Source organism: Orcinus orca, chromosome 6 (genome assembly GCF_937001465.1).
Source record: "Orcinus orca chromosome 6, mOrcOrc1.1, whole genome shotgun sequence".
NCBI lineage: Eukaryota > Metazoa > Chordata > Mammalia > Artiodactyla > Delphinidae > Orcinus > Orcinus orca.
The window spans coordinates 23,064,183-23,089,000 of record NC_064564.1 but is presented as its reverse complement, the minus strand read 5'-3'; the positions used below and the strand labels follow the sequence as shown (position 1 = coordinate 23,089,000).

Sequence of the window (24,818 nt, the reverse complement as noted above, 5' to 3'; positions counted from 1 at the left end):
CAATAAATCATGTCTGCCTTTCAACAAAAAATTACAATGTATCAGAAGAGAAGAAAAAAACACAGTATGAAGATACAAAGCAAGCAAGAGAACGAGACTTAGATATGACAGATTTGGGAATTATCAGATGAAATTTAAAAATATGATTAATATGCTAAAACCTCTCTTGCAAAAATGGACAACATGCAAGAACAAATGGACATTAGAAGAACAGAGATTAAAATTCTAGGAAAGAACCTAAGGGAAAAACTAGTAATTAAAAACAGTGCAGCAGAAATGAAGATACCTTTGATGGGCTCCCAAGTAGCCTGGACACAGTAGAGGAACAATAAATGAACTTCAAGACGGAAACATCAGATATTGAAATGCAAGAGGAAAAAATGGAAGAAAAAAAAAGGACAAAACACCTACGGAATGTGAGAACAATTACAAAGGAAGGAACGTACATATAATTAGGATTCCAGAAGGAGAAAAAAGAAACAAATTAGGGGAGTTCCCCGGTGGTCCAGTATTAGGACTCGGCACTTTCTGCCGTGGCCTCGGTTCAATCCCTGGTCAGGGAATTAAGATCCCGCAAGCCGCGTGGATCTTAACAAAAAATAAACAACAAAAAATAATGGCTGAGTTTTTCAAAATTAGTGACACACTCCCACCACAGATCCTGGAAGCCAGAGAATACCAGGCCATATATAAATAAAAATATCTAGATATATCCTGTTCAAGCATCCAGCATACGGAGTATTATTTGAAGGCTACTTGAATTACTTTTAAGTGTGTACTGTACTCTGGGGCAACCACTAAAGCTATAAAAATTATAACTGATATGCCAAGAAGAAAGAAAATGCAATCATATAAAATACACAGTTAAAATTATATAAGGAAGAAAAAGAGAAGAATGAAAAAGTACAATGAATAGACAATATTTTAAAACATGACAGATATATGTGAATTATCTAAATGTACTAATGAAAAAACAATCTCAGAGTGGATTTAAAAAAGACCCAAATATGCTACCTGTACAAAACCCCTATGAATATAAAAAGAAATAAAGTAAAGGGATGAAGAAAAAAATGTCATACTAACACAAACCAAAAGAAAACTAGAGTAGCTTTATTACTTTCAGACAAAGCCGACTTTAAGAAAGGAAAGTTATCAGGAATAAAGAGGAGCATTACATAACGACAAAGGGGTAGAGACAAGAAGGAGATATAACAGTCCTTAAGAGTGTGTGCCTAAAAACAGATCATCCAAATTGCTGAGGCAAGAACTGATAACAATTATAGTCTGAGATTTCAACAAACTTCCATTTGTACTTCATGGATTCATCAGTCAAAACAAGGACACAGCAGAACTGAGCAGCACCATCAGTCAATGGGATCTAATCAACATTTATAGAATACTTTATTCTACAACAGCCGAATACACATTTTTAAGCTCAGATAGCACTTTGATTGAGATAGGAAACAGTCTGGGTCAGAAAGCACAATTCAACAAATTTAAGAGCAGAAATCATACAAAACATTTTCTCATATGACAAGACAATGAAGCTAGTCATTAATAAATCATGGCTATAAATATCAAAATATTTGCAGATTGAACAACACATTTCTAAATAACGTGTGGGTCAAAAAACTCCCAGATAATTTTAAAATATTTTGAACTAAAAGAGAAGGAAAATACAACTTCTTTTTCTGTTTACAGGGTAAATAGTGAGTACCACTGTTCACAGCAACTCCTCGATTGAATCAGATTTGTTCTCCAAACAACTGTGCTTATGACTTTTGCATAGTGAATCTAATGTTCACACTAAATGCACTGCTGACCTTGAGACAATAAAAGTCTTGCAGAAAACACTGTTTGGCTTCTTTCTTGAAGAGGCAATTCAGTAACAATAGTCTTCCTTATATACGCTGACCAGAAGACAGTAAGAAAAAATAGGAACATGTTTTTTTTTTTCTTGTGATAAGCGGGCCTCTCACTGTTGTGGCCTCTCCCGTTGCGGCGCACAGGCTCCGGATGCGCAGGCTCGGCGGCCATGGCTCACGGGCGCAGCTGCTCCACGGCACGTGGGATCTTCCTGCACCGGGGCATGAACCCGTGTCCCCTGCATCGGCAGGCGGACTGTCAACCACTGCACCACCAGGGAAGCCCAGAACATACGTATTTTAATTAACCAAATGTATCCTCTAGCATATTTACATGATGATGGTTTTTGCATAAAAAGTGCATAATTCCCACAACCCTCATGTTGGATTCCAGTACAATTAAATTGAAGGTAGTCTTTGGCGGGAGAAGTTTTCCTCATCCATTACCTTAACAAGAATTTTTTTCTGTGTAAATTTCTAACACCCATTGAGTAGTCTGGTGGAAAGACTGTTCATAAGTGATTAATTTCAAGGATTTACCACTTGTGTGAGTCCTCTAATGTCCAATGAGGGCTGAAATCTGGTTGAAACAGTATCCATACACATGAGGGATTTCTCTGTGAGTTTTGTTGATTGATGGTTGATTTCTCAAAGGGAAAATTTCCAGGTTTATTATATTCATTGATCTTCCCCTGAGTACTTTGATGCTGCACTTCCAGTCAAAGTTTCCCCACATCCATTACATTCATAGGGTTTCCCCCACATGGGGACTGACGTACTCTGAGGTTGTTTGTAGATGAAAACGTTCCCACATTCATTAATAATAGGATTTCTCCCCAGTGTGAGTTCTCTGAAGTGTTTAGGACTGGCATTTGGCTAAAAGCTTTTTCACATTCAACCCATTCACAGGGTTTCTCCCATGTGAATTCTATGATGCAGAGGTAGATGAGAATTTCTCTTGAAGGATTTTCCACCCTTGTTACACTAAGGTTTCTGTCCTGTGTGAATTCTCTGATGCCAAGTGAAGTGAAACTTCCTAGAGAGAGATATTTCACACGTATTACATTCATAGGGTTTCTCTCATGTGTGGACCCTCTGATGTAACCTGAGGTTGACTTTATAGGTGAAAACTTTCCGACATTCATTACATCCATAGGGTTTCTCCCCAGTGTGAATTCTCTGATGTCTACTTAGTAATGACTTCCAGTTAAAAGCCTTCCCACATTGAATACATACATAGGGTTTCTCCCCTGTATGATTTCTCTGATGCTCAATGAGGTTAGACTTTCTATAGAAGGACTTTCCACATTTGTTACACTCATAGGGTTTCTCCCCTGTGTGACTTCTCTGATGCTCAGTGAGGTTAGTCTTTCTATAGAAGGACTTCCCACATTTGTTACACTCATAGGGTTTCTCCCCTGTGTGACTTCTCTGATGCTCAGTGAGGTAAGACTTTGTATAGAAGGATTTTCCACATTTGTTACATTCATAGGGTTTCTCCCCTGTGTGACTTCTCTGATGCAGAACGAGGTAAGACTTTCTATAGAAGGATTTTCTACATCTGTTACACTCATAGGGTTTCTCCCCAGTGTGAATTCTGTGATGCTCAGTGAGGTAACTCTTTCTATGGAAGGATTTTCCACATTTATTACAATCATAGGGTTTCTCCCCTGTGTGACTTCTCTGATGATCACTGAGGTAACTTTTTCTATTGAAGGATTTTCCACATTTATTACACTCGTAGGGTTTCTCTCCCGTGTGAGTACGCTGATGTATTTTTAGGGATGACTTATGTCTAAAAGTTTTCCCACATTTATTACAGTCATAGGCTTTCTCTCCTGTGTGAATTCTCTGATGCACAATGAGGTATGACTTCCTACAGACAGATTTTCCACACTCACCACATTCATAGCGTTTCGCCCCTGTGTGACGTCTCTGATGTTTTCTGAGGTATGATATGTGGGTAAAAGCTTTCCCACATTCAGTACATTCATGGTGTTTCTCCCCTGTGTGACTTTTCTGATGCTCAGTGAGGTGAGAATTTCTATAGAAGGCTTTTCCACATTTACTACACTCATAGGGTTTCTCCCCTGTGTGAGTTCTCTGATGTCTTTTTAGGGTTGATTTATGGCCATAAGCTTTCCCACATTCAATACATTCATAGGGTTTCTCCCCTATGCAACTTCTCTGATGTTCTCTGAGGTATGACATGTGGGTAAAAGTTTTCTCACATTCACTGCATGCATAAGGTCTCTCCCCACTATGAGTTCTCTGATGTCCAATGAGGTATGATTTCCTAGAGAAGGATTTTCCACATTCTTCATAGGGTTTCACACTCATTTGAGTTCTCTGATGTACAGTAAAGGTAGTCTGAGGGTATAAGGTTTGCCAAAATATGGTATCATCACAGAAGCTCCTCTTTGTGTCAAGTTTCTGGGATATGGTAAGGGCTGCATTAGGGCTTAAGTTACTTCCAATTTCAAAGGGCTTTATTTCTGAGTGAGTGCTCTGATGTTCTCTGCAGTGTGACTTCTGGCTGAAAGTTTTCTCACCTGTGTCTGTATTCTGAAGTTGAGTAAAAAAGTCTTGCTGCAAATATTTTCCTTGATTTGCCAGGTTTTTCTCTAAGAGGTTATCAAGTTTGCAGTCTTATAAAATAAAGAAAATAAAAATGCCTTATAAGCCTTAAAACACATTTCTTATAGGATGCAGCCTTTACATATATGCCCTATATTGTATTTGACTCTTTGGTTTCTAGCCACCACATCTTCCCAAAATAAGTAAATTCCAAATGTATGTTTCCTATACTCCTTGAGAAAAAAGGACACCAAAATTATGATGATTATCTCTATATAGCTGGCACTTTAAAAATAAGGAAATGAACAGTAAATAGCTAATAGAGGACTCTCAAAAGTGATTCACTCAGGCAACTGGAAAATGAGACACTGGGATGACTGATTATTAGCAGTAAGTAGAACTACAAGAAAAATCAGTCAGTAAGGGTTTTCAAACAATATATCAGAGAAGGGATTGGACTGAGGAAGAATATCAATGTCTAGGTCTTTATACTTCCAACTAAAGATTATGATGGTAGGAACTTATTAGTCTACAAGCTTCCAGCTGGAGTTCCCTCTGTTCTATTCTACACATCAATACTGAAATAAATTCATAATTGAACTGATTTTCTTCTGATTAAAGAAACAATTCTATAGCTCAAGCTCAAATCCTCCTGGAGTTATTCGCAGAATTACAAATGTACAAGAAGTGTAAAACTGATGAGAGGTAAAACCATATATTGACCTGGAATGAATTCACTTCTATATGCTGGCTCTGATGCCTTAGTTTATTATATCAGTGCTGGTAAACAACAAACTTCTCTTGAATATCAAATCACAAGTTTCCCCTTTCATTATGATCACTCACTCTCCTGAAACTAGTTTTTTTGTTTTGTTTTTGCTTTTTGCCACACTGCACTACATGCAGGATCTTAGTTCCCTGACCAGGGATCAAACCTGTGCCCCCTGCAGTCTTAACCACTGGACCACCAAGGAATTCCCCCTAAAACTAGTCTTAACCAGGACTAATCTCTATGTAAGCATTCCATCTACTTCTGAACATACAGCTTCTATTAACTGAGATCCTTTAATATCACGTTTCAACCTGTTTCCAAAAGCCTATTTAGAAATGTACAGTTTATTCATTTCTCATAAAAGTTTCTTTCATATATTTGACTGCTCTTACCTAGATTTTCACTTTCTACATAAAATGCCAGCCCTATGCTAAAACCTAAGATGGCACTGAACACACTGCTCTAAATACCACAGATAAAAAGAGTTAAGTGGCATCATTTTGGAAAATAACCTTTTTTTACCAACTTCAGGCACATGAGATATTCTAGCTATCATTCCACAACTCCACAATATTTTCCAATCTAACCTGGCCAGGCTCCCATCACTGGTTCCTTAACAATAATAATATTTTTCATTTTCAACAATTATCTTCTACCCACATCCTTTCTCTACATAACCCTACATCCCAACTTAAGGACTAACAATTAATCTAGATATTTTTTAAGGCAATGCTATTCTCTAAACTTGACCAAGAAAATACCTTCTAAGAGGTTCCCACCAGTAACACACTCTCACAATACATGCTGCCTATACCATTTATCTTAACAATGAATACCTGGAGAGCACACATGCACATTGAGGCACACATTTTTAAGTAAATTACCATCATTCAATCAGGATGCATCTTAAAATTTATGGCATGTCCACAGTTTTTTAGCTATCCCTAAAATAATGGTTTGTCTCTCAACTGATACCAGTTTAGATCCTATAAAATATATTTCATGCAGCTTTGTGCTCCTAAATCTGGAACAGAACTCTCATTCTGTGATTATTTTTGCACCCCTCTGTGATATAAAATAAATCAGTTGTCTTTAAAAGTGCAGTATGCTTCAGAGCTACCCAGACCACTCTTGGTTACACTGGCTCAGGTTCAATGCCAATATACAGGATGATTCAGAAGTCAAAGAAATTTGACTGGTGCATCGATAAACATGAAATACCTCTCACCTACCTGGCTCTATTGTCAACCCTAATGTAACTGTACAATATTAATTATATATTACATCCTAGAGGAGGGAGGAATAGGGAATATTCTTTTTTGGTGCATTACAATACACCAATTTATTTATACACACACATTAGTTTTACGTATATCTTAATTTGTGTATGTGTGTGTTTTAACATTCTTATTCCAAATAATGAGGCACTATTCAGTTTATTATGTTTCTGACCATTATTTGTATGGCATTTTTCTACCTATAAACATCTTCTGCTTGATTTCATATGCACAATTTTCATTTTAGATTCATAGACCATGATTGCCCTACAGTGTACAATGTTCCGTTTTATTGCTACATCATGATCTAGTTTTAAGTTCACTTGTGAATAAGTATTGAGGTTCTTTGCAGATTTGAGCTTTTTATAAATGTTGTATGAAGAAAGTCTTATTTTTGTCTCCCAGTGAAAAAGTGTAGGAAACTCTAGAAGATAAATCTGGGAGTGAAACTGCTGAGTCATGGGGAACAGGTATGTTAAACTTTTTTTTTTTTTAAATATTTATTTATTTGGCTGTGCCAGGTCTTAGTTGCAGCATGCGACATCTTTGTTGCGGCGTGTGGGATCTTCAGTTGTGGCATGCTGGATCTTTTAGTTGTGGCATGTGAACTCTTAGTTGTGGCATGTGGGACCTAGCTCCCCGATCAGGGATTGAACCCAGGTCCCCTGCATTGGGAGCACGGAGTCTTAGCCACTAGACCACCAGGGAAGTCCCAGGCATGTTAAACTTTAAAGAAAATGCTAATCTGTTTTCCCAAATACTTACACCAATTAATTCTGCTACCTGCCTTGTAGATGCTTCCCTACATGATATCCTCATACTCTTGGAATCATAAGACCTCTTCATGTTTGAGTATTGAGTGGGTATAAAATCATACTATATGAGATCCAATCTGAATTTGTACTTCCCACATTACCCAAATTGAGCACTTTTTCTCATAAATTCCATTTATTCCCTTCTTTGAGAAATACTTGTTTATGGACTTTGACTTTTTTTTTTAATGGGTTGCTTGACTTTTTACTCACAATTTCAGTAGTTTAACACTTAACATACATTTGAGTCCCAAGTTTTTGTCTCAGGTGCCGAATCAGTGAATGAAATATTTTAAATATCTGCTCTCAGAGAGCTTATATTCCAGTGGAAAGAGACAGACAGAAAACAAAATACCTGGCAATTGTATATTAGGTGATGAGTGGTTGGGAGAAAAATAAAACAGAAGAAAGGACAGGGGTGACATTTTAAATATAATAGTCACAGAAGGCCATACTAAGAAGATACTTGTCTTGAGATCTGAATTCTTTATCTATTATAGAAACAAATCCTTTCTGAAGTACATTTGTAACAAATATCATCTCTCACTGTATGATCTGTGTCCTCACATTTATAAAACTATGAAATTTAGCATAAATATACATACAACTATTCTGTCCATTATAATAATACCACAGAGTGACCACCCACGGAACTATCGTCCTCATCAAGAAATAGAATATGACTGTATCAGGGAAACTTCAGGACTTTCTTAAGCACAAGTTTCTGCATCATTACAGGTCACATCACTCATAAAATTTAGAGTAATTGTTTGCTCTCATTTCTGTACTGTTTTACAACTCTCTTTTAGAAGCCTTAAGAATTTGGACGTTTAGAAAAAATATATCCAATATGTGGAGGAGGAAGATGTAACAAAAGCGATGAGATATAATCCTGCTGTTTTTCTCATCGTGAAAAACTAGGAACCAAAATATATGTTTTTAAAATCAAGTAATAGTCATTTTTGATATTCAAAAGCTAAAAATTAAGAGATTATAACAGAAACTAAAGTTGGGTGTTAAAATATGAGACAGAAGAGAAAATAAGCATTTTAGTCTCATAACTGGTTTCATATCAGGTGATTATCAGATACTGTCTAAATAAATAGATGATTAAGCCATTACATGAGATTATAATTTTTTTTTGTGGCCACACCACATGGCACGTGGGACCTTTGTTCCCTGATGAGGGACCAAACCCATGCCCCCTACAGTGGAAGCACGGAGTCTTAACCACTAGACTGCCAGGGAAGTCCTGAGATTACAATTTTTAAGGTCACTACTTAAGCCAAAGTACAACTTAACTAAATTACCGGGAGAAAAATACACTTATTTTAAAAAGCAAAGGAAGGCCTATTACCGAAAAGAGTTTCTGTAACATTATACATAAGTTTGCATTATAGAAGTAATGGACAGTCAATCAATATGAATGGGCTAAGGTCAACTATTAAAAGAAAATGCTATTAGACTGTATCAGAGGCATACCTAAAATTAATTTGGAAAATTAGAAATAAAAAATTGTAAATGAAGTAAACATTTAAAAATAATTCAGGACTCACTGATCTTAGTTAAGGTTCAATTCAATTTTTCAAAGTTAAATTCAAGGTTTAGCATAATGCCAAACAAAGCCTCATGAGTATTATTTTGAAATTTGATCAGCTCATTATTAAAACATGTCATAAAGGTGCTATAATCAATATGAAATGGTACTAGTGTGGAGATAATTAAACAGGCTAGAGAAACAATAGAGAAACCAGGAGCAAACACATAATTTACTGACTCTTGATTTCTATCTAAGGTAGCAGTGCATAAAACTGAAGAAAATTACCCACATGAAAGATCAGTAAATTTTATGTTTGAATGGAAATGCTTATATCATTCATATTTAAAGTTACTATCTACGTAGGTGGATTTCTATCTTCCATTTTACTGTCTGCAAAGTGAGAACATCAATGTGCTTATATTTTATCCCTTTTCTTACACACTCCCTTACTACATCATATTAGGTCTACTCTTTCTAAACTTCAAGATATAAGTCCTCAAAAGGGGAAGCATTTAAACAATTTCCTGGTGTCCACCTCTAAGTGACCACTTTGGATCCTATTTCCCCTAGAGACCTGTCTGCTGTACTCAATAACTCACCTGCATGGCTCTTGCTTAGAATCTCTTCCTCTAACAACAATGGATCGTCTTGCTCCAACTTGACGATTACATCTGGTTTTGTTAAACAATACCCTGCAAATGGGAAATAATTTAGGATTTGGATCAGCTGCATTGGCTTTAATGCATATGAATGTGAAGGAAGGAATAGTTCTAGGGAGTAGCATAGTTATGGTGCTCATTTGACCTTTCCTTTGGAGAGGAAACTACAATGTTGTTTTTTCCTGAATCTAAAAAGAAATTGATCTCCTTAAACCCCTGAATCATAAGGATACATAACATTGAGTCTACAGGTACAGAGGTTTAAGTAACGTTCTGCATAGGAACTTCCAGTCATGGCCATGATGGTGTAAGAGGAATAATGGTACATGCCAAACAACTGGAAACCATACAAAATCAATGAAATAATGACCTTTAGGCATTACACACTGGACAATGGTACTGGAAGACAAGGATCTCTGAGAGAAGGGAAGAAATAGAATTTCTAGGTTATGGTACAGGAAGAAGACACTGAATCACAGCCTGCTGATCTCAGTAACTACAGAAGGCAATGCTGGCAGCTCAGGAAAGCCAAAACAATTAGAATTTCTGGAGTAAAATATTTCAGAGGAAAGAGGTACACTGAGAGAGAAGCAGGAAGCACTAACAGAAAGGTCACCTTGAGTAAAATTTGTATATTCATATAAGAAAACTTCCATCAGTGGAGGAAAAGAACCCAAATGCAATAGGTGGAAAAATTCCCAAAGCGTAAACACAGACAGGATGTTTAGAAAGAGTGGAAAGATCTTCTAATACATATGGAATACATGAGATATTAGACACTGTTCACAAATGAGTATTATTGTCCCACTACTGTGACCAAATTAGTCCTAAACTAAATGCTCTAGACCTCAAATAACAAGCAAACATTAAATTAATTTAGTTAATTTGCTTAATTACAAGCCAGCACTTAATGGATTAAAGTTACTCCCAAGTCATTTACTACCGCCCCCCCAGGAATGCCCCAAAGTATTTAAACAAACACAAGACAATCTAGCAGCCAACAGGGTAAAATTCACAGTATGCATGCAGCACACTATCAAAGGAGACCAAGTATGAAAAGAAGGAAAACATGATTCACGACAAGGAGACAAGTCAATCAATGGGACAGAAGAAGAAATGTAACCTGAGATTAAAGTAGCCTCCAAGGACGTTAAAACTGCTATTATTAATACACTCCACATGTTCATGAAGATAGAGAAAACAGGAACATGGTGAGAAAACAAAGTTATAAAAAAAAGTCACAAATTGGAAGTAAAGGCAGGAAAATATATCACCTGGGGGAAAAAACACTGAAAGATTCCAAAAGATTTTGTGCTATGGATCACCAATATTTACATTAGAAATAAAAACACACAGATCTCTTTAATAAGACATCTAGGTTCTCCCGCGCTCCTGCTCTATTCGTTCTATCATGTCTGGCCATGCAGTTACTTGAAAACTCCATTGTTTACTTGTGAATGGTGAAAAAGGCTAATATCTTAGTGTCATCATCACAATTTTTGACCTCAAAGGCACTCTGAAACGTCACTGGCCTCCTAGGTCAAAGGACTAAACGGTCTTAATAAACCTGCCACATTCAGTGCCTCCAAGAATTCCTCATAAATTTCAATGGGCACCCGGCCAACTGAGCACTCTATTAAGTTGTTGTTCTGGGATGATATATGAGAGATTGCACTTCTAACCAATTCCAAGATGATTCAAAAGTCTTTAATATTAGAATAGCAGACATTTCTGTTCCCCTTTGATTTATTCTAAATGGCAGCTTAAAAAAAAAAGTCAATATGCCCAAACATAAGATTTTCAAATTGTTTATACTTATCTTACACATTCAGTGTATCATTCACCTTACCAACTTTCTCAGCTAAAAAAAGGATCCAAAATTAAATATTAAGTTTCAATAGCCCCCAAATCAAATGAGGCTCCTCTTCTCTCCCCAAACCAGTTATTTGGAATTTTGAGCGAACTCAAACAGAACTCAGAGCGCTAGTATATATTGAAAAATATGACTTTTTAAGACAAACAAATAAATAAATAAACCCACTGCCAGCTGACCTGATCTAAAAGAAAAGTTAAAATAAGTCATTTAGATTTAAACAAATGATACAAAGTGTAAATCTGAATCTACACAAAGAAATAAAGAGAACTGTAAATGGATGATACGTAAATAAAATATTGTTCTCATTTTAAAAACATATTGAAGTGAAAATAACACTATAAGAAGATAATGCATTATGGGGATTACAAGATATGTAGAAATAAAATCAATAACAACAATAACACAAAGGATGAAAGAAAGTGAAAACAGTCTGTTGTAATATTCTTATGACATAGTTGAAGTAACAAGTATTACTTGAAGGTAGACTGATACTTCAGAGATGTATATTTAGCAACCACTAGAAAACAAAAAGTACATTTCATAGAAGCCAAAAGTGGGTAAAAGAGATTCATTGAAAATAAGCACAAGAAATTCCCTGGCAGTCCAGTGGTTAAGACTCTGCGCTTCCACTGCAGAGGACGTGGGTTTGGTCCCTGGTAGGGGAACTAAGATCCCGCATGCCACATGGTGTGGCCAAAAATTAAAAAACAAAAAGCACAGAGAAGCCAGGGAAAAGGAAAGAAAAATAAAGACAGAAAAAAATAGAAGGTATCAACCACAAAGATAACATTAAATATAAGTGATGTGAACATTTCCCTAAAACACAAAAATTGTCAGAGTGAATAAAAATCAAGACAACCTTGCTGTCTCTTAGAAACCAACTGTGAATATAAAGACAAAGATAGGTTAGAAATAAAAGGACAGAGAAAAGTATATACCATACGAAGCACACAAGAAGCAAATGAAAGTCTGACTGACTATACAGTACCAAACAAAATTCAGAGAAAGAAATATTACCAGGGATATCAATAAAAACTTCAAAACGCTAAAAGAGAAAATCCACCAAGAGGATGTAATAACCCTAAGTGGTTTACTACTTAAAAACAGAGTTTCAAAATACATGAAGTAAATCCTATTAAAAAGGAAAGAAGATATAAATAAGTTAGACTTGGATACTCACATTCCTTTCTCAATATTTAATAGAACAAGTAGATAAGATATTAAAAGGATACAGAAGCTTTAAGCAATACAATCAGCCCACTGGAACTAATCCCTATCTAGAAAAAATACCATTTTCAGTCACATATGGAACATTCCCCAGGATCATATGTTAGGCCCTAAGACAAATTTCAATACATTTAATAAGACTGAATCATGCATGAAATATTATCCAGAGTAACACACAAAAAAGGATATAAAAATTGTAACAGTAAGAAATTATGAAACAAATATTTAGAAAGTAAACAAATTCTACAAAACCAATGGATCAAACAGGAAATTACCAGGCATTTAAAGAAATATCTTGGATTAAATGAAAATAAAAACATAACATCAAAACTTGTGTGATGCAGCTAAAGCAGTTTTCAAAGAAAAATATAGCGCCTTATGCTTACATTAAAAAAGTAAAACCAAGTCTCAATTCATGAGCTTAAATTTTATCATAAAACAGCAAAGAAAGGAAGGGCAAGGTAAACCAAATCAGTATAGGAAACCCTGAGGATTCCAAAAATAAATAAAGCTCTGAAAGCTAATAACCAGGTTCAACAAGGTAGCAGAATACAAGGAAATATGCAAAACCCAGTTGTATTGCCATGCACTAGCAATGAACAAGCCTAAAATGAAAAATAAAAACAATTTCATTTAAAAGAGCATCAAAAAGAATACAATACTTAAAATAACTTTAACAAAAGTATAAAATTTGACCACTTAAATCTACAGAATATCATTATAATAAATTTTAAAAGTCCTAAATAAATAGAAAGACAGATAATCTCAATGTTCATGGATCAGAAGAGTTAATGTTGTCAAGATGGCAATACTCCAGAAATTGAGCTACAGATTCAATGGAATCACTAACAAAATCACAGCTCCTTTCTTTTACAGAAATTGACAAAGAAAAAAACTAGAGAGTTCACACTTTTCAATTACTCTGTTTACAGAAAACACTACTGTTTCTATTTACATTATTGTCTCTACTCACAGAATAGTTATGTATTCTCAATACTACTTCACTGCTGGTCACTGAGTGTGTAGAGGTTTTTCCCACTACCAAGCAACTCTGCAACACCAGCAAGGTGTTCTACATTCAATTCAGTTCTGACATATCCACTTGGAGTTTGCATCAGATCTCACAGGCTAGGGGTTGAGTCCACAAGACTGCCTCTCCTCACAGTTCAGATGCCAATTACAAGCCCAGGTTACTACCTGTGCTACTGACCAACTAGCTATAAATGGGAGGTTCCCACATCCTGGTCCTCAGGTTTAATTTGCTAGAATGGCTCACAGAACTCAGGAAAACAGTTTGCTTACTACTAATAGATTGCCAGGTTTATTACAAAGCATACAACTCAGAAACAGCCAGACAAAAAAGCTGCATAGGGCAAAGCTTCCATGCCCTGTCCAGGAGCATCAGCCTCCCACCACCTACAAGTGTTCAGCAACAACAAAGCTCTCTGAACCCCACAGTTCAGACATTTTTATGGAGACTTGATTATATAGGAATAATTATTATTAGTAATTAAGTCAATCTCCAGCCCTGCCCCCTCCCTCCCTGCAGGTCAGGGGATGGGCCTGAAAGTCCCAACCCTCTAGTCACTTGATTGGCATTCTTGGCAACAAGCCTATATCCTCAGGGGGTTTCCAAAAGTCACCTCAGTAACATGAACTCAGGCATGGTTGAAAGGGGCTTGTTATGCATAAGACACCTCGATCTCTCGTATCACTTAGAAATTGCCAGGGTTTTAGAACTCTGTGCCAGGAACAGGGATGAAGACCAAATATATCTTTCTTATTATAAATCACAATACCATACTATACTATTAAGGTAGTACTGGTGTAAGAATAGACACATTAAGAATAAAAACAGAGAACAATGGAGAATTGAGAGGCCAGAAATAAACCCTTAAATTTATGGACAGTGGTTTCACCAGGAGTAGATTTCATCACAAGAAACCATTTTCTTTGCTTCTTCAAGAAGCAACTCCTCATCCATTAAATTTTTATCATGCGATTGAAGCAATTCAAACATATCTTCAGATTTTACTTCTAATTCTAATTGTTTCTGCCACCACATCTGCAGTTACTTCCTCCACTGAAAATTTGAAACTGTCAAAGTCATCCATAAGGGTTGGAATCGACTTCTTCCAAACTCCTGTTCCAGTGGATATTGTGACCTTTTCCCATGAATCACAAATGTTCTTAATGGCATCTAGAATGGTCAGTCCTTTCCAGAATGTTCTCAATTTTTGCCCAGATCTATAGAGGAATCACTATCTATGGCAGCTATGTTTACAAAATATATTTTTTAAATAGTAAGACTTGAAAGTCAAAACAACTCAACACATGGGCTGCAGAATGGATGTTGTGTTAGCAAGCATAAATATACTAATCACATTGTACATCTCCATCAGAGCTCTTGAGTGACCAGGTGCATAATCAATGAGCATGTTTTGAAAGGAATCTTTTTTCTGAGCAGCAGGTCTAACAACAGGTTAGATACTCAGTAAAGTATTTTGTCAACAGATGTGCTGTCATCCAGGCTTTGCTGTTCCACTTACAGAGCACAGGCAAAAGAGATTCAGCATAATTTCTAAAGGCCCTAGAATTTCCAGAATGGTAAATGAGCATTGGCTTCAACCTAAAGTCACCAGCTGTACTAACCCCTAACAAGAGAGTCAGTCTGGGCTTTGAAGCTAGGCATTGACTTCTTCTCTCTACCTTTGAAAGTCCTAGATGGCATCTTCTTCCAATGGAAAAGTATTTCATCTACATTGAAACTCTGTTGTGTAGTGTAGCCACTTTCATTAATCATCTTAACTAGAACTTCTGGATAACTTGCTGCATCTTTTCCATCAGCACTTGGTGATACCCCTTGAACATTCATCTTAAGAGAGACGGCTTCTTTCCTTAACCCCCATGAACCAAACTATACTAGATTCAACCTCTTCGTCTGCAGCTTCCTTGCCTTCCTCAGCCTTCACAGAATTGAAGAGAGTTAGGGCTGTGCCCTGGATTAGTATTTGGCTTAAGGGAATGTTGTGGCTGGTTTGACCTTTTATCCAGGACACTAAAATGTTCTCCATATCAGCAATTGAGCTGTTTCACTTTCTTATCATTCATGTGTTCACTGGAGTTAGCACTTTTATTTTCCTTCAAGAACTTTTCCATTGCATTCACAACTTAGCTGACTGTTTGGTGCAAGGGGCCTAGCTTTCAGCTGATCTCGGCTTTCAAGGTGCCTTCTTCACCAATAATTTCTAGCTTTTAATTTTAAGTAAGAGACATGCAACTCTTCCTTTCACTTGAACACTTACAGGCCACTGTAGGGTTATTAACTGACCTAATTTCAATATTATTGTGTCTCAGGGAATAGGAAGGCCTGAAGAGAGGGAGAGAGGTGGGGGAATGGCCAGTTAGTGGAGCAGTGTGAACACACACAATATTTATCAATTAAGTTTGCCATCTCATATGGGTGCAATTCATGATGCCCCAAAACAATTACAGTATAACATCAAAAATCACAGATCACCATAACAAATAAAATAATGAAAGAGTTTGAAACGTTGTGAGAATTACCAAAACATGACACAGAGATAAAGGTGAGCAAATGCTGTTTGAAAACTGGGAGCAATACATGTGGTCAGACCCAAGGGGTTGCCACAGATTTTCCATTTGTAAAAAACGTAACATCTGGGAAGCCTAATAAAGTGAAGCACAATAAAACCAGGTGTTCTTATAGGTACAAATACTTGCCGTGAGACCCAGAAAACCACAACTAGAGTCTTTACACAAGGGAATGAAAACATGGACTTAAATATCTATAACACCTTTACCTATGATAGCACCAAACTGATAAGGACCTCAGTGTCTTATGAACAACTGAAAATACATGGCATAGAACAAAACACTACTTGTCAATAAAAAGAATAAATACAGATACACACAACAAACATCCATGAATCTCAAAAGAATTAAGCTAAATGAAAGAAGCCATACAAAAAAATAGTACACAACCTTGTATGTGAAATTTCAAAAAAGGCAAATGTATTGAAATAGAAAGTGGATCAATAATTATCAGAAAATGGGTGGGAAGAGAGGACTGACTGAGAAAGGAAAATTTTCATGTGATAGAAATAATCTGTATCATGATTTTGTTGGTACAGCTTTTTTCAAAATTCACTCAATTATAAACAGAAACTTGCTGAATTTTCTTTTCTGTTAATTATACCTCAATATAGGTAATTTTTTTAAAAAAAAGAAGCAGCAGAGGGGCTTCCCTGGTGGCACAGTGGTTGAGAGTCCACCTGCCGATGCAGGGGACACGGGTTCGTGCCCCGGTCCGGGAAGATCCCACATGCCGCGGAGCGGCTGGACCTGTGAGCCATGGCTGCTGGTCCGGAGCCTGTGCTCCGCAGCGGGAGGGGCCGCGGCGGTGAGAGGCCCGCGTACCGCAAAAAAAAAAAAAAAAAAAAAAAAGCAGCAGAAAATCACATGCACTCTAGGCAGAGTTGCATGATAAAGTAGGCTCACCTGATGAGACAAGGAGGCTGTAGTTCTCCAGCATCACATCTCTGTACAGGGTCTTCTGAGCAGAGCTCATACACTGCCACTCCTCCAGGGTAAACTCCACGGTCACGTCCCTGAATGACACTGATGTCTGTGAAAGCACATTTCTCATCAATCTGAAGAATTCAAAATTAGGTGACATGGAAAATACCTCTGGAAATAATTCCTATCAAGTTTATGGTTAAAAATGTAAGACAAAAACTGAAAATCTTTTCATATTATCAAAAATATCTGACAGTATACTCTTTATATGCAATGTCCTAGGGAAGCAGGCATTTTCATACATTTGGCTCTGCCTTCAAAATCCATTCAAAATTTGATCACTTCAAAGTACAGCTGCTAACATCATCATTTCTTGAAAGGATTACTGAAAGAGCCTGCTAACTCTTCTGTTTCCACCACTGTCTCACTAGAGTCCATTCTCAGAGTTATATTTTAAATTATAAGTCAGGTGATGCCCTTTCTCACCTCAAAATTCTCTAAAACACCTAGTAAACAGAGATAAATATTGAATTCATAGATTATGAGGTTCAATATGGTGGAGGTATCAGTTCTCCACAAAGAGATCTATAGATTCAATGAAATCATAATTAAAAGCTTACCAGGTTTTTTTAGATTCAGAACCTAATTCTAATATTTATGTAAAAAGGCAAACATCCTAGAATATGAAAACCATTTTGAAAAACAATAAAGCTGGAGAGCTGATATTACTTGATTTCAAGACATACCATACAGCCACCTCTAGATAGTGTGTGATATTAACAAAAGTGAAACACACAGATCAAAAGAAGAGAAAGTCTAAAAATGATATATACAAACATATGTGCACACACACATTTCTTTAATTTAGGTGTCTGGGCAATTCAATGGAGAAAGTATATTCTGACAAAAAATCATGCAAGACTAAAAAACCCCATTAGAAAACAGTAATAACAATAACCTTGATTCATTCTTTGAACCACAAAAAAAAATTCAAAATGATCACAGACCTCAATGAGTCTGCTTTCTGCTTAGATTTTAGAGTCAGAGGAACGTATCACCTATCTAAAAGAGGAAACTGACAGCTGGTTTAATGAAGTGGGAACCAGCAAAATGGTTGAGTGTATGCTCCCTCAACTCAGTATTTAGAATACACTACCTGTACAAATTTCCAACCCATCCTCAGACTCTGAAATTCTAGATTTATGACAGGGCCTACCAGCAACACATTTGGTTGCTTTCTGATCGGCATTCCCTGTATTAAGTAAAAAATTTAAATATATGAAAACAGAAATTATAGATATAACAAAACAGATATAAGAGAATACAATCAACAAGGTTATGAAATACATTTAAAAACAGATAAAAATGTACAATTTTCTCTGAAAATGTAGTAATTAAAAAAATAGAAAACCAGACTAGATCTATGATTGTTTAAATAAAGTGATTCAGTAATCTACATCTACACAAAAAAGCAGATGTACTCACAAAGCCCAATTTTAGAGGTAAGTTTAAGGAAATATATAGCAGGTGATTTTCTCATATGAAATAGAGAGAGAGAGACAGAAAAAGAGAGGAAGGGGGATAGGAGAAAGGAAAGGGGAAGGGAGGGGAGGGGAGAAGAGAAAAGAGCAGGAAAGTGCCCTGAAAAGACTAGCACAACCGAGATACCACAGTTGGTCAGGTATACAAGAAAACAAAATTATAGGCTAATCTAGTTTGTCAATACAGGAATAAAAATTCAAATATGATATTAGCAAAAAGATGTCAGTTACAAATTTAAAAACAAAAACAAAAAAACACACCCATGAGCAAGCAAATAGGGTCTACACAGGAATTCAAGAGTAAGTTAATATTCTAAAATCCATTTTAGCTACATCTAATATTTGTAGATTAAAGAAAATAAGCTATACCTTTACTCCAAAAGATACAAAAAGGTGTTCAATATAATTCAGTGTAGATTCATGACTCAAGTAAAATCTTAAACCGATTATGGAAGAGAAATAACTTACACTGATAAAGGATGTGTAACACAAGCTGAGAGCAATCTGAAATCAAGTTAAATCTATCACAGCACAAAGTAGCTGATGAATAAAGAGCTCACCTTAGATATGTTCATTTTTGGTAGCTTTTAGGACAATGTAGAGGACGGTGAAGATTCAGCTAGGGGGACAAAAAGAGCAAAGGGTCAGGACACCTGGCCTGCCTTACAGTTCCTACACTCACCTCCCAATCACATCAGCAGCCCAGCTGAGAAGCAGCCTCCCTACAGCATCCCTTTAGCCCTTGAAAAGGCAAGGGACAGACCCTGTGGAAACACCATCTGTCCACCTACCAGTTTGAAATGATCACGGGGCTTAAACCTACCACTCTCATTTTGTAAAAACAATTTTGTCTATTGATGTAAATTGATTTAATTAAATACAAACAAAAAATGAACAACAGATGATTGAAGTACAGCAAAGGATGACACTACTTCATTAAAATTAACAGTAAGAAAAAGAGACACAGGCTGCATCCTTTATCTATTTTCCTAGCAAAACTGTTTACCCCTTGAGTTAGAGAATCCACAGAATGCCCAATAAAAAGGATGCGGTGCTTTAAGGCAAAGTTTTAAAAATTACTACTTTCTAGTGGGCTGCAGTTTCTCAAAAGAGACTCGGTAAGTTTCTTCTGATGACTGAACGGTATGAACGACTGTTCGGCTCCTGGCTCTGTCACATTCCGGGTGAGCCTGGAGAAGTCACAGGCGCTCTCAAACTCAGGACCGGACCACCTCACCACCCTGAGACTCAGATCTGCTTTCTGCTTAACGTGTGTTTAATGCAGATGCTCATACCGCTATCACGAGATAATTGGGAGGCTTATGTAAACCACCCAAGGAAAAGAACAAAGTGTCTTCTGAACAACATCTACTGTCACTTTTCCGGCGGTTAGTACCTGGCACTTGCCTCTTTTTCCAAATGACACCACATCGAATTCTCAGAACAACGCCAGGAAGCAGGCATTATTCATAGCCTCCTCTGCAGACCTGACTCGTCCCCAGGTTACTTCTTCCGCCCACAGTACCGGTGACACTGCTGTAAGTGACCGGGTCTCTCCCGCTCCAGAGCAGGGCTGCCCAGCACACCCTCCTCCCGCGCTTTCTGGCCCGCTCACGGCCAGCGTGACCACCGCGCTTTCCCTCCCACTGTCCGCCCCGGCGTCCCCCCGTCAGATGCAGGCGGGGCCGGGCATTCCGTCCCCACACGCACCATCCCCGCTCCTAACAGGTCTCAGCTCCACCTGCCCCCGAGACCACGAGGCCAGAACCGGGATCGCCCCACCCACCTTCCCAGGGCCAAGATCCAGGCCAGACCCGGGCACTGCGGCCCCGCCTGGGCCGGAGGGCGGCCCGCGACGTACCACTTCCGACCCCGCCACAAGAACGCAGCTCTCAGCAAAGCTCCAGGCCACGCGAAGTCCCCGTCCCGGCTGCGCAGTTCTCGCACATGAGATCCCGAGAGAAACGCTCCACAATCTCCCCCTCTCCAGACCTGTGAACTCAAAAGGGAAGAGGCGGGGCCTAAGTTACACTTGCGCAGAGGCAGCCCCTAGAGACCAGGAGGAAGATGGAGGGGAGAGACTACATTTCCCTTCGCTCTCTGCGCGCTCCCTAAGCTGACTTTGAACAGAGCAATCGGTTTCCTGCTGCAGGGTAGAAATATGGGAGAAATGCTTGTCCAAGGGTCCACGGTGCCCAGAGACGCTGGATCGGGTGTGTCACACTGTGGGTCTTAGGTCATCTTCATACCTGGCGTATGTGGAGGTTCAAGGGCAAAACTGGGAAAGCTCACGGCTGAAATCAGATTGTCCAAATTGCTAAATCCTTATAGTCTTGAGAAAATGTCCTCCTAATGGAATAGAATTTTCTGTCTGTGCATTAGTTAACCTACTTGCCATCATGTGGACTTCCTTTGTAAAGGACAAATAGCGTATTTTTTCAAAAGTGAATTCACCAGTTTATTCATAATGGAACAGATATCTTTTTTCATTTTTTGCAATTTTGAAACCAAGCAGGACCCTGCAGGGCCCTGCTAGGAACAAAACGCTTTCCCTGTCCCCTGCTTTTTTGCAGGCAAAAGGCTTCAGCCTCCCAGGCCATCCCTGAGTTCCAAAGGGCAGATTCAGACAGTTACTAATAGGGGAAGGAATGGAATGTAGAAGAAAGGTGGAGCAGTCAAAAAACCAATAGTGCAACTATAAAGCAGGGACCTCGTTCCTCCTCAAGGGATATACATAACAGCATATATTTCAGTTCCTCTGAAGGAACTAAGGCCACAAACCGGGGCTGCAACCCCGCTGGAGGATGGTAGCTTCAGGTGGAGCACAAGATTCCTGTTAACTCACCACCAACCACAGTAACACACCCTGTAGCTCTTGCCTGAAATTTTACCTGTAAAAACTCTTACCCCCAAATCACGCAGGAGTTTGGGTCTTTTAAGCATGAGCCACCATTTCTCCTTCCTTAGCCTTTTCAATAAAATTTTATCTGCTCCAAACTTCCTTTTGGTTTCTTTGGCTTCACTATGCATCAGGCACACAAACTTGCTTTTGGCAGTGATTCTCTACAAAAAAATCCTTGAACTCCAAGTGTTAAAGCTAAATATGACTATATAATAAACTGATAACCCAACCAAGTGTGTTTTATGTAGACTAGATGGCCCTCCTTATGACATAGGCCTAGCAAAATACTCAATATACTTTGCAACTTTTCACACACCTGAAATTCTGGGCTGAGCAAAGCTGTTGAAAAAGTATTATTCCTTCACACTTTATGGAGCATTTCCTATTTTCTTTATCATATATAAATGTATTTCAACATTTTGTATTAAATTATACAAAAACACAGGATCCATTTAATCAAAAGAGTAGTGCTTGATGGGATAACTGGATCAACTTCCCACTCTCCATCTCCTTCCCAAATGTAACCAGTGTTAACTGGTGCTTAGCTCTGACTTTATTCAGTGCAGACCACTAGAGGAATGCATTTTTCAAAAAGGAATTATTCTTTTCTCTGACTTATTTACAACTTGTTTTGATCCTCAGTTAGGGTATAATCATGTTAGCAGGTCAAATTATTTAGAATTACATCATGCCATTTCTTGGCTGCATGATATTTATTGGATGGGTATATCTTTTTTTTTTAAATAAAAATCTTTTTCATGGATGTTTAGTTTGTTCCAATTTTCACTACTGTAAATGTGCACTATATATTTGTGTCTATACTTCTTTTCATGTTTGCATTATTTCTGCAATACAAATTCTAAAATATAGAATTACTAAATTAAAATAGATGTGTAAAAGTTGGTAGATGTTAACAACAAGCCATCAAAGAGGCTATGCTGGGCTTCCCTGGTGGCGCAGTGGTTGAGAGTCCGCCTGCCGATGCAGGGGACACGGGTTCGTGCCCCGGTCTGGGAAGATCCCACATGCTGTGGAGTGGCTGGGCCCGTGAGCCATGGCTGCTGAGCCTGCGCGTCCGGAACCTGTGCTCCGCAACGGGAGAGACCACAGCAATGAGAGGGCCATGTACCGCCAAAAAAAAAAAAAAAAAAAGACGCTATGCTAGTTTATGCTCTCACTAGGATTTGTGAAAGAAAAAGCTGTTCTGACACTTAGTAAAACAGTAAGAAAGAATTTATTCAATAAGATTGCAGTAGGGGAGAGAGATCAGACTCCAAATACAGCAAAGAAAGGTGGGGATTTATAGCTGATGAGCAAAGTGAGGGAATACATGGGTAGAAAATGACTAGAGGGAGATTTTAAAGGTAGAGGGATTCTTACTAAACCCTAACAGGACCTAAAAGGATTCTTGCTAAAGAGAGTCCAAGGGCTTAGATGTCAAAGGTGAGGGATGAAGATCAAGGATGAGGATTCTCTCTAAATTGACTTAGCAGGATTCTTGCTAAAACTGGACTATGTACGCTTGTTAAGGATGGGATGGATATGGAATGCCAAGGTCAAGGCCTAGTGAAAAAGAGACCATAGAGGAGCCTGACTAACGTTTGGTCAAGAAGGGAGTTTAGGTCAAATTACATGAGAGTCCCAGTTCCACCATCCTTATTCCAATGTTGGATTTTGTCATTCACTGATAAATAGTTATTACAGAGGCTAATCAAATTGACCATTCACATCTACATATTTCCATTGGACATTTTCTTACTGTATGTGTGAGTTACAAGTACCGCTTTTTTTACAAATATGTTCTGAAACAACTGTCCTCTTTCTTATTCTGAAAACCAACTTCTATTACATATAAAATTCCATTCGGTACTTGGATCTATTGATAGACTTTTTGTTGTTGCTGTTGTTCTCTTGGTCTATATATTAATGCACCATTTACGCAATATGTTAATTATTTTAGCTTTCTTATAGATTTAACTACCATGTAGTACAAATCATATCTTTGGCTCAATTTTCAGAATTTCTGTAGCCATTCTCAGAAGCTATCATCAAGAGAAACATTAGTATAAGTTTCTAGGGCCAAATCCCTAAAATAATAATGTTGAGGTTCTGATTAGGATTATATTAATACTTATGAATTTAAGTGAGAAATGATATCTTTACAATAGTAAAATAATAACATTATCCGGTTTGTAATAATATAATTCTGGCCACTATATATACTCTCTCTTCTTTAAATCTCTTATGCAGCTTAAGAGCGTTCTATACATGGAGGTATATATAGGTAAACATTTATTAAGTTCTTTCAATTTGAATCTTATAACAGTAAATAAAACACTCTCACATATGGTATAACAAGTAATTATTTGCACATAGAAGAGATGCTGGTTTCGATATATTAACAATGTTTTTCCTTCATTCTCTAATTTATTTTTAAACTAATTTTAATATTAATGATCTTGGACTTTCATGGACATAATGACAAGTTACTCATTTTCAATATTTATCATTATTTGTCCTTCTATTATGGGCTGAGTTGTGCCCCATCCTTCAAATTAATATATTGAAGCCCTAACCCTGAGTACCTTAGTATGTAAGTATTGGGTTGGCCAAAAAGTTTTTTTGGGTTTTTCCACAGGATCTTATGGAAAAACCCAAACAGACTTTTTGGCCAACCAAATATATTCAGTTAGGGCCTTCAGGGAAGTAATTAAGTTAAAGCCAGGCTGTTAAGGTAAGCTCTAATCCAACCTGCCTGGTGTTCTTATAAGAAGCTTTGGATACACAAGGAGACACAAAGAATGCATACATACAGACAAAAGACCATATGAAGATACAATAAGAAGCCAACACTAAGAAAGTCCCGGAGATCTAAAGCACAGTATAGTGAATATAAACAACAGTACTGTATTACAGTCATCAAACTTGCTAAAAGACTAGATCTTGATTATTCCTACCACCAAAAAGAAATAATAATTATGCGACATGATCAAGGTGCTAATTGTCACTACAATGGCAATCATACTACAATACATAAACCTATCAAATCAACATCTTTTACATCTTAAATTTACATTATGTTATATGTCAAATATATTTCAATTCAAATTAGGAGGTGAACATTTGCAAGCCAAGGAGAGAAGCCACAGAAGAAACTAAAATTACTGACACATGATTATGAATTTCTAGCCCCTCAGACTGTAAGAAAATAAATTTCTGCTGCTTAAACAT

General features: G+C 37.5%; 1 protein-coding gene across 1 annotated transcript; it reads right to left on the bottom strand.

Moving 5' to 3' along the window:
* Positions 1–1,987: 1,987 nt before the first annotated feature.
* LOC101269545 (zinc finger protein 883-like) lies at positions 1,988–20,706 on the bottom strand. Its single transcript, XM_049710909.1, is given in 6 exon segments — positions 1,988–3,031; positions 3,033–4,513; positions 9,443–9,535; positions 17,127–17,253; positions 19,246–19,304; positions 20,547–20,706. Coding segments are annotated over 5 exon segments (2,163 nt in total). The 5' UTR covers positions 19,261–19,304; positions 20,547–20,706; the 3' UTR covers positions 1,988–2,584.
* Positions 20,707–24,818: the final 4,112 nt, after the last annotated feature.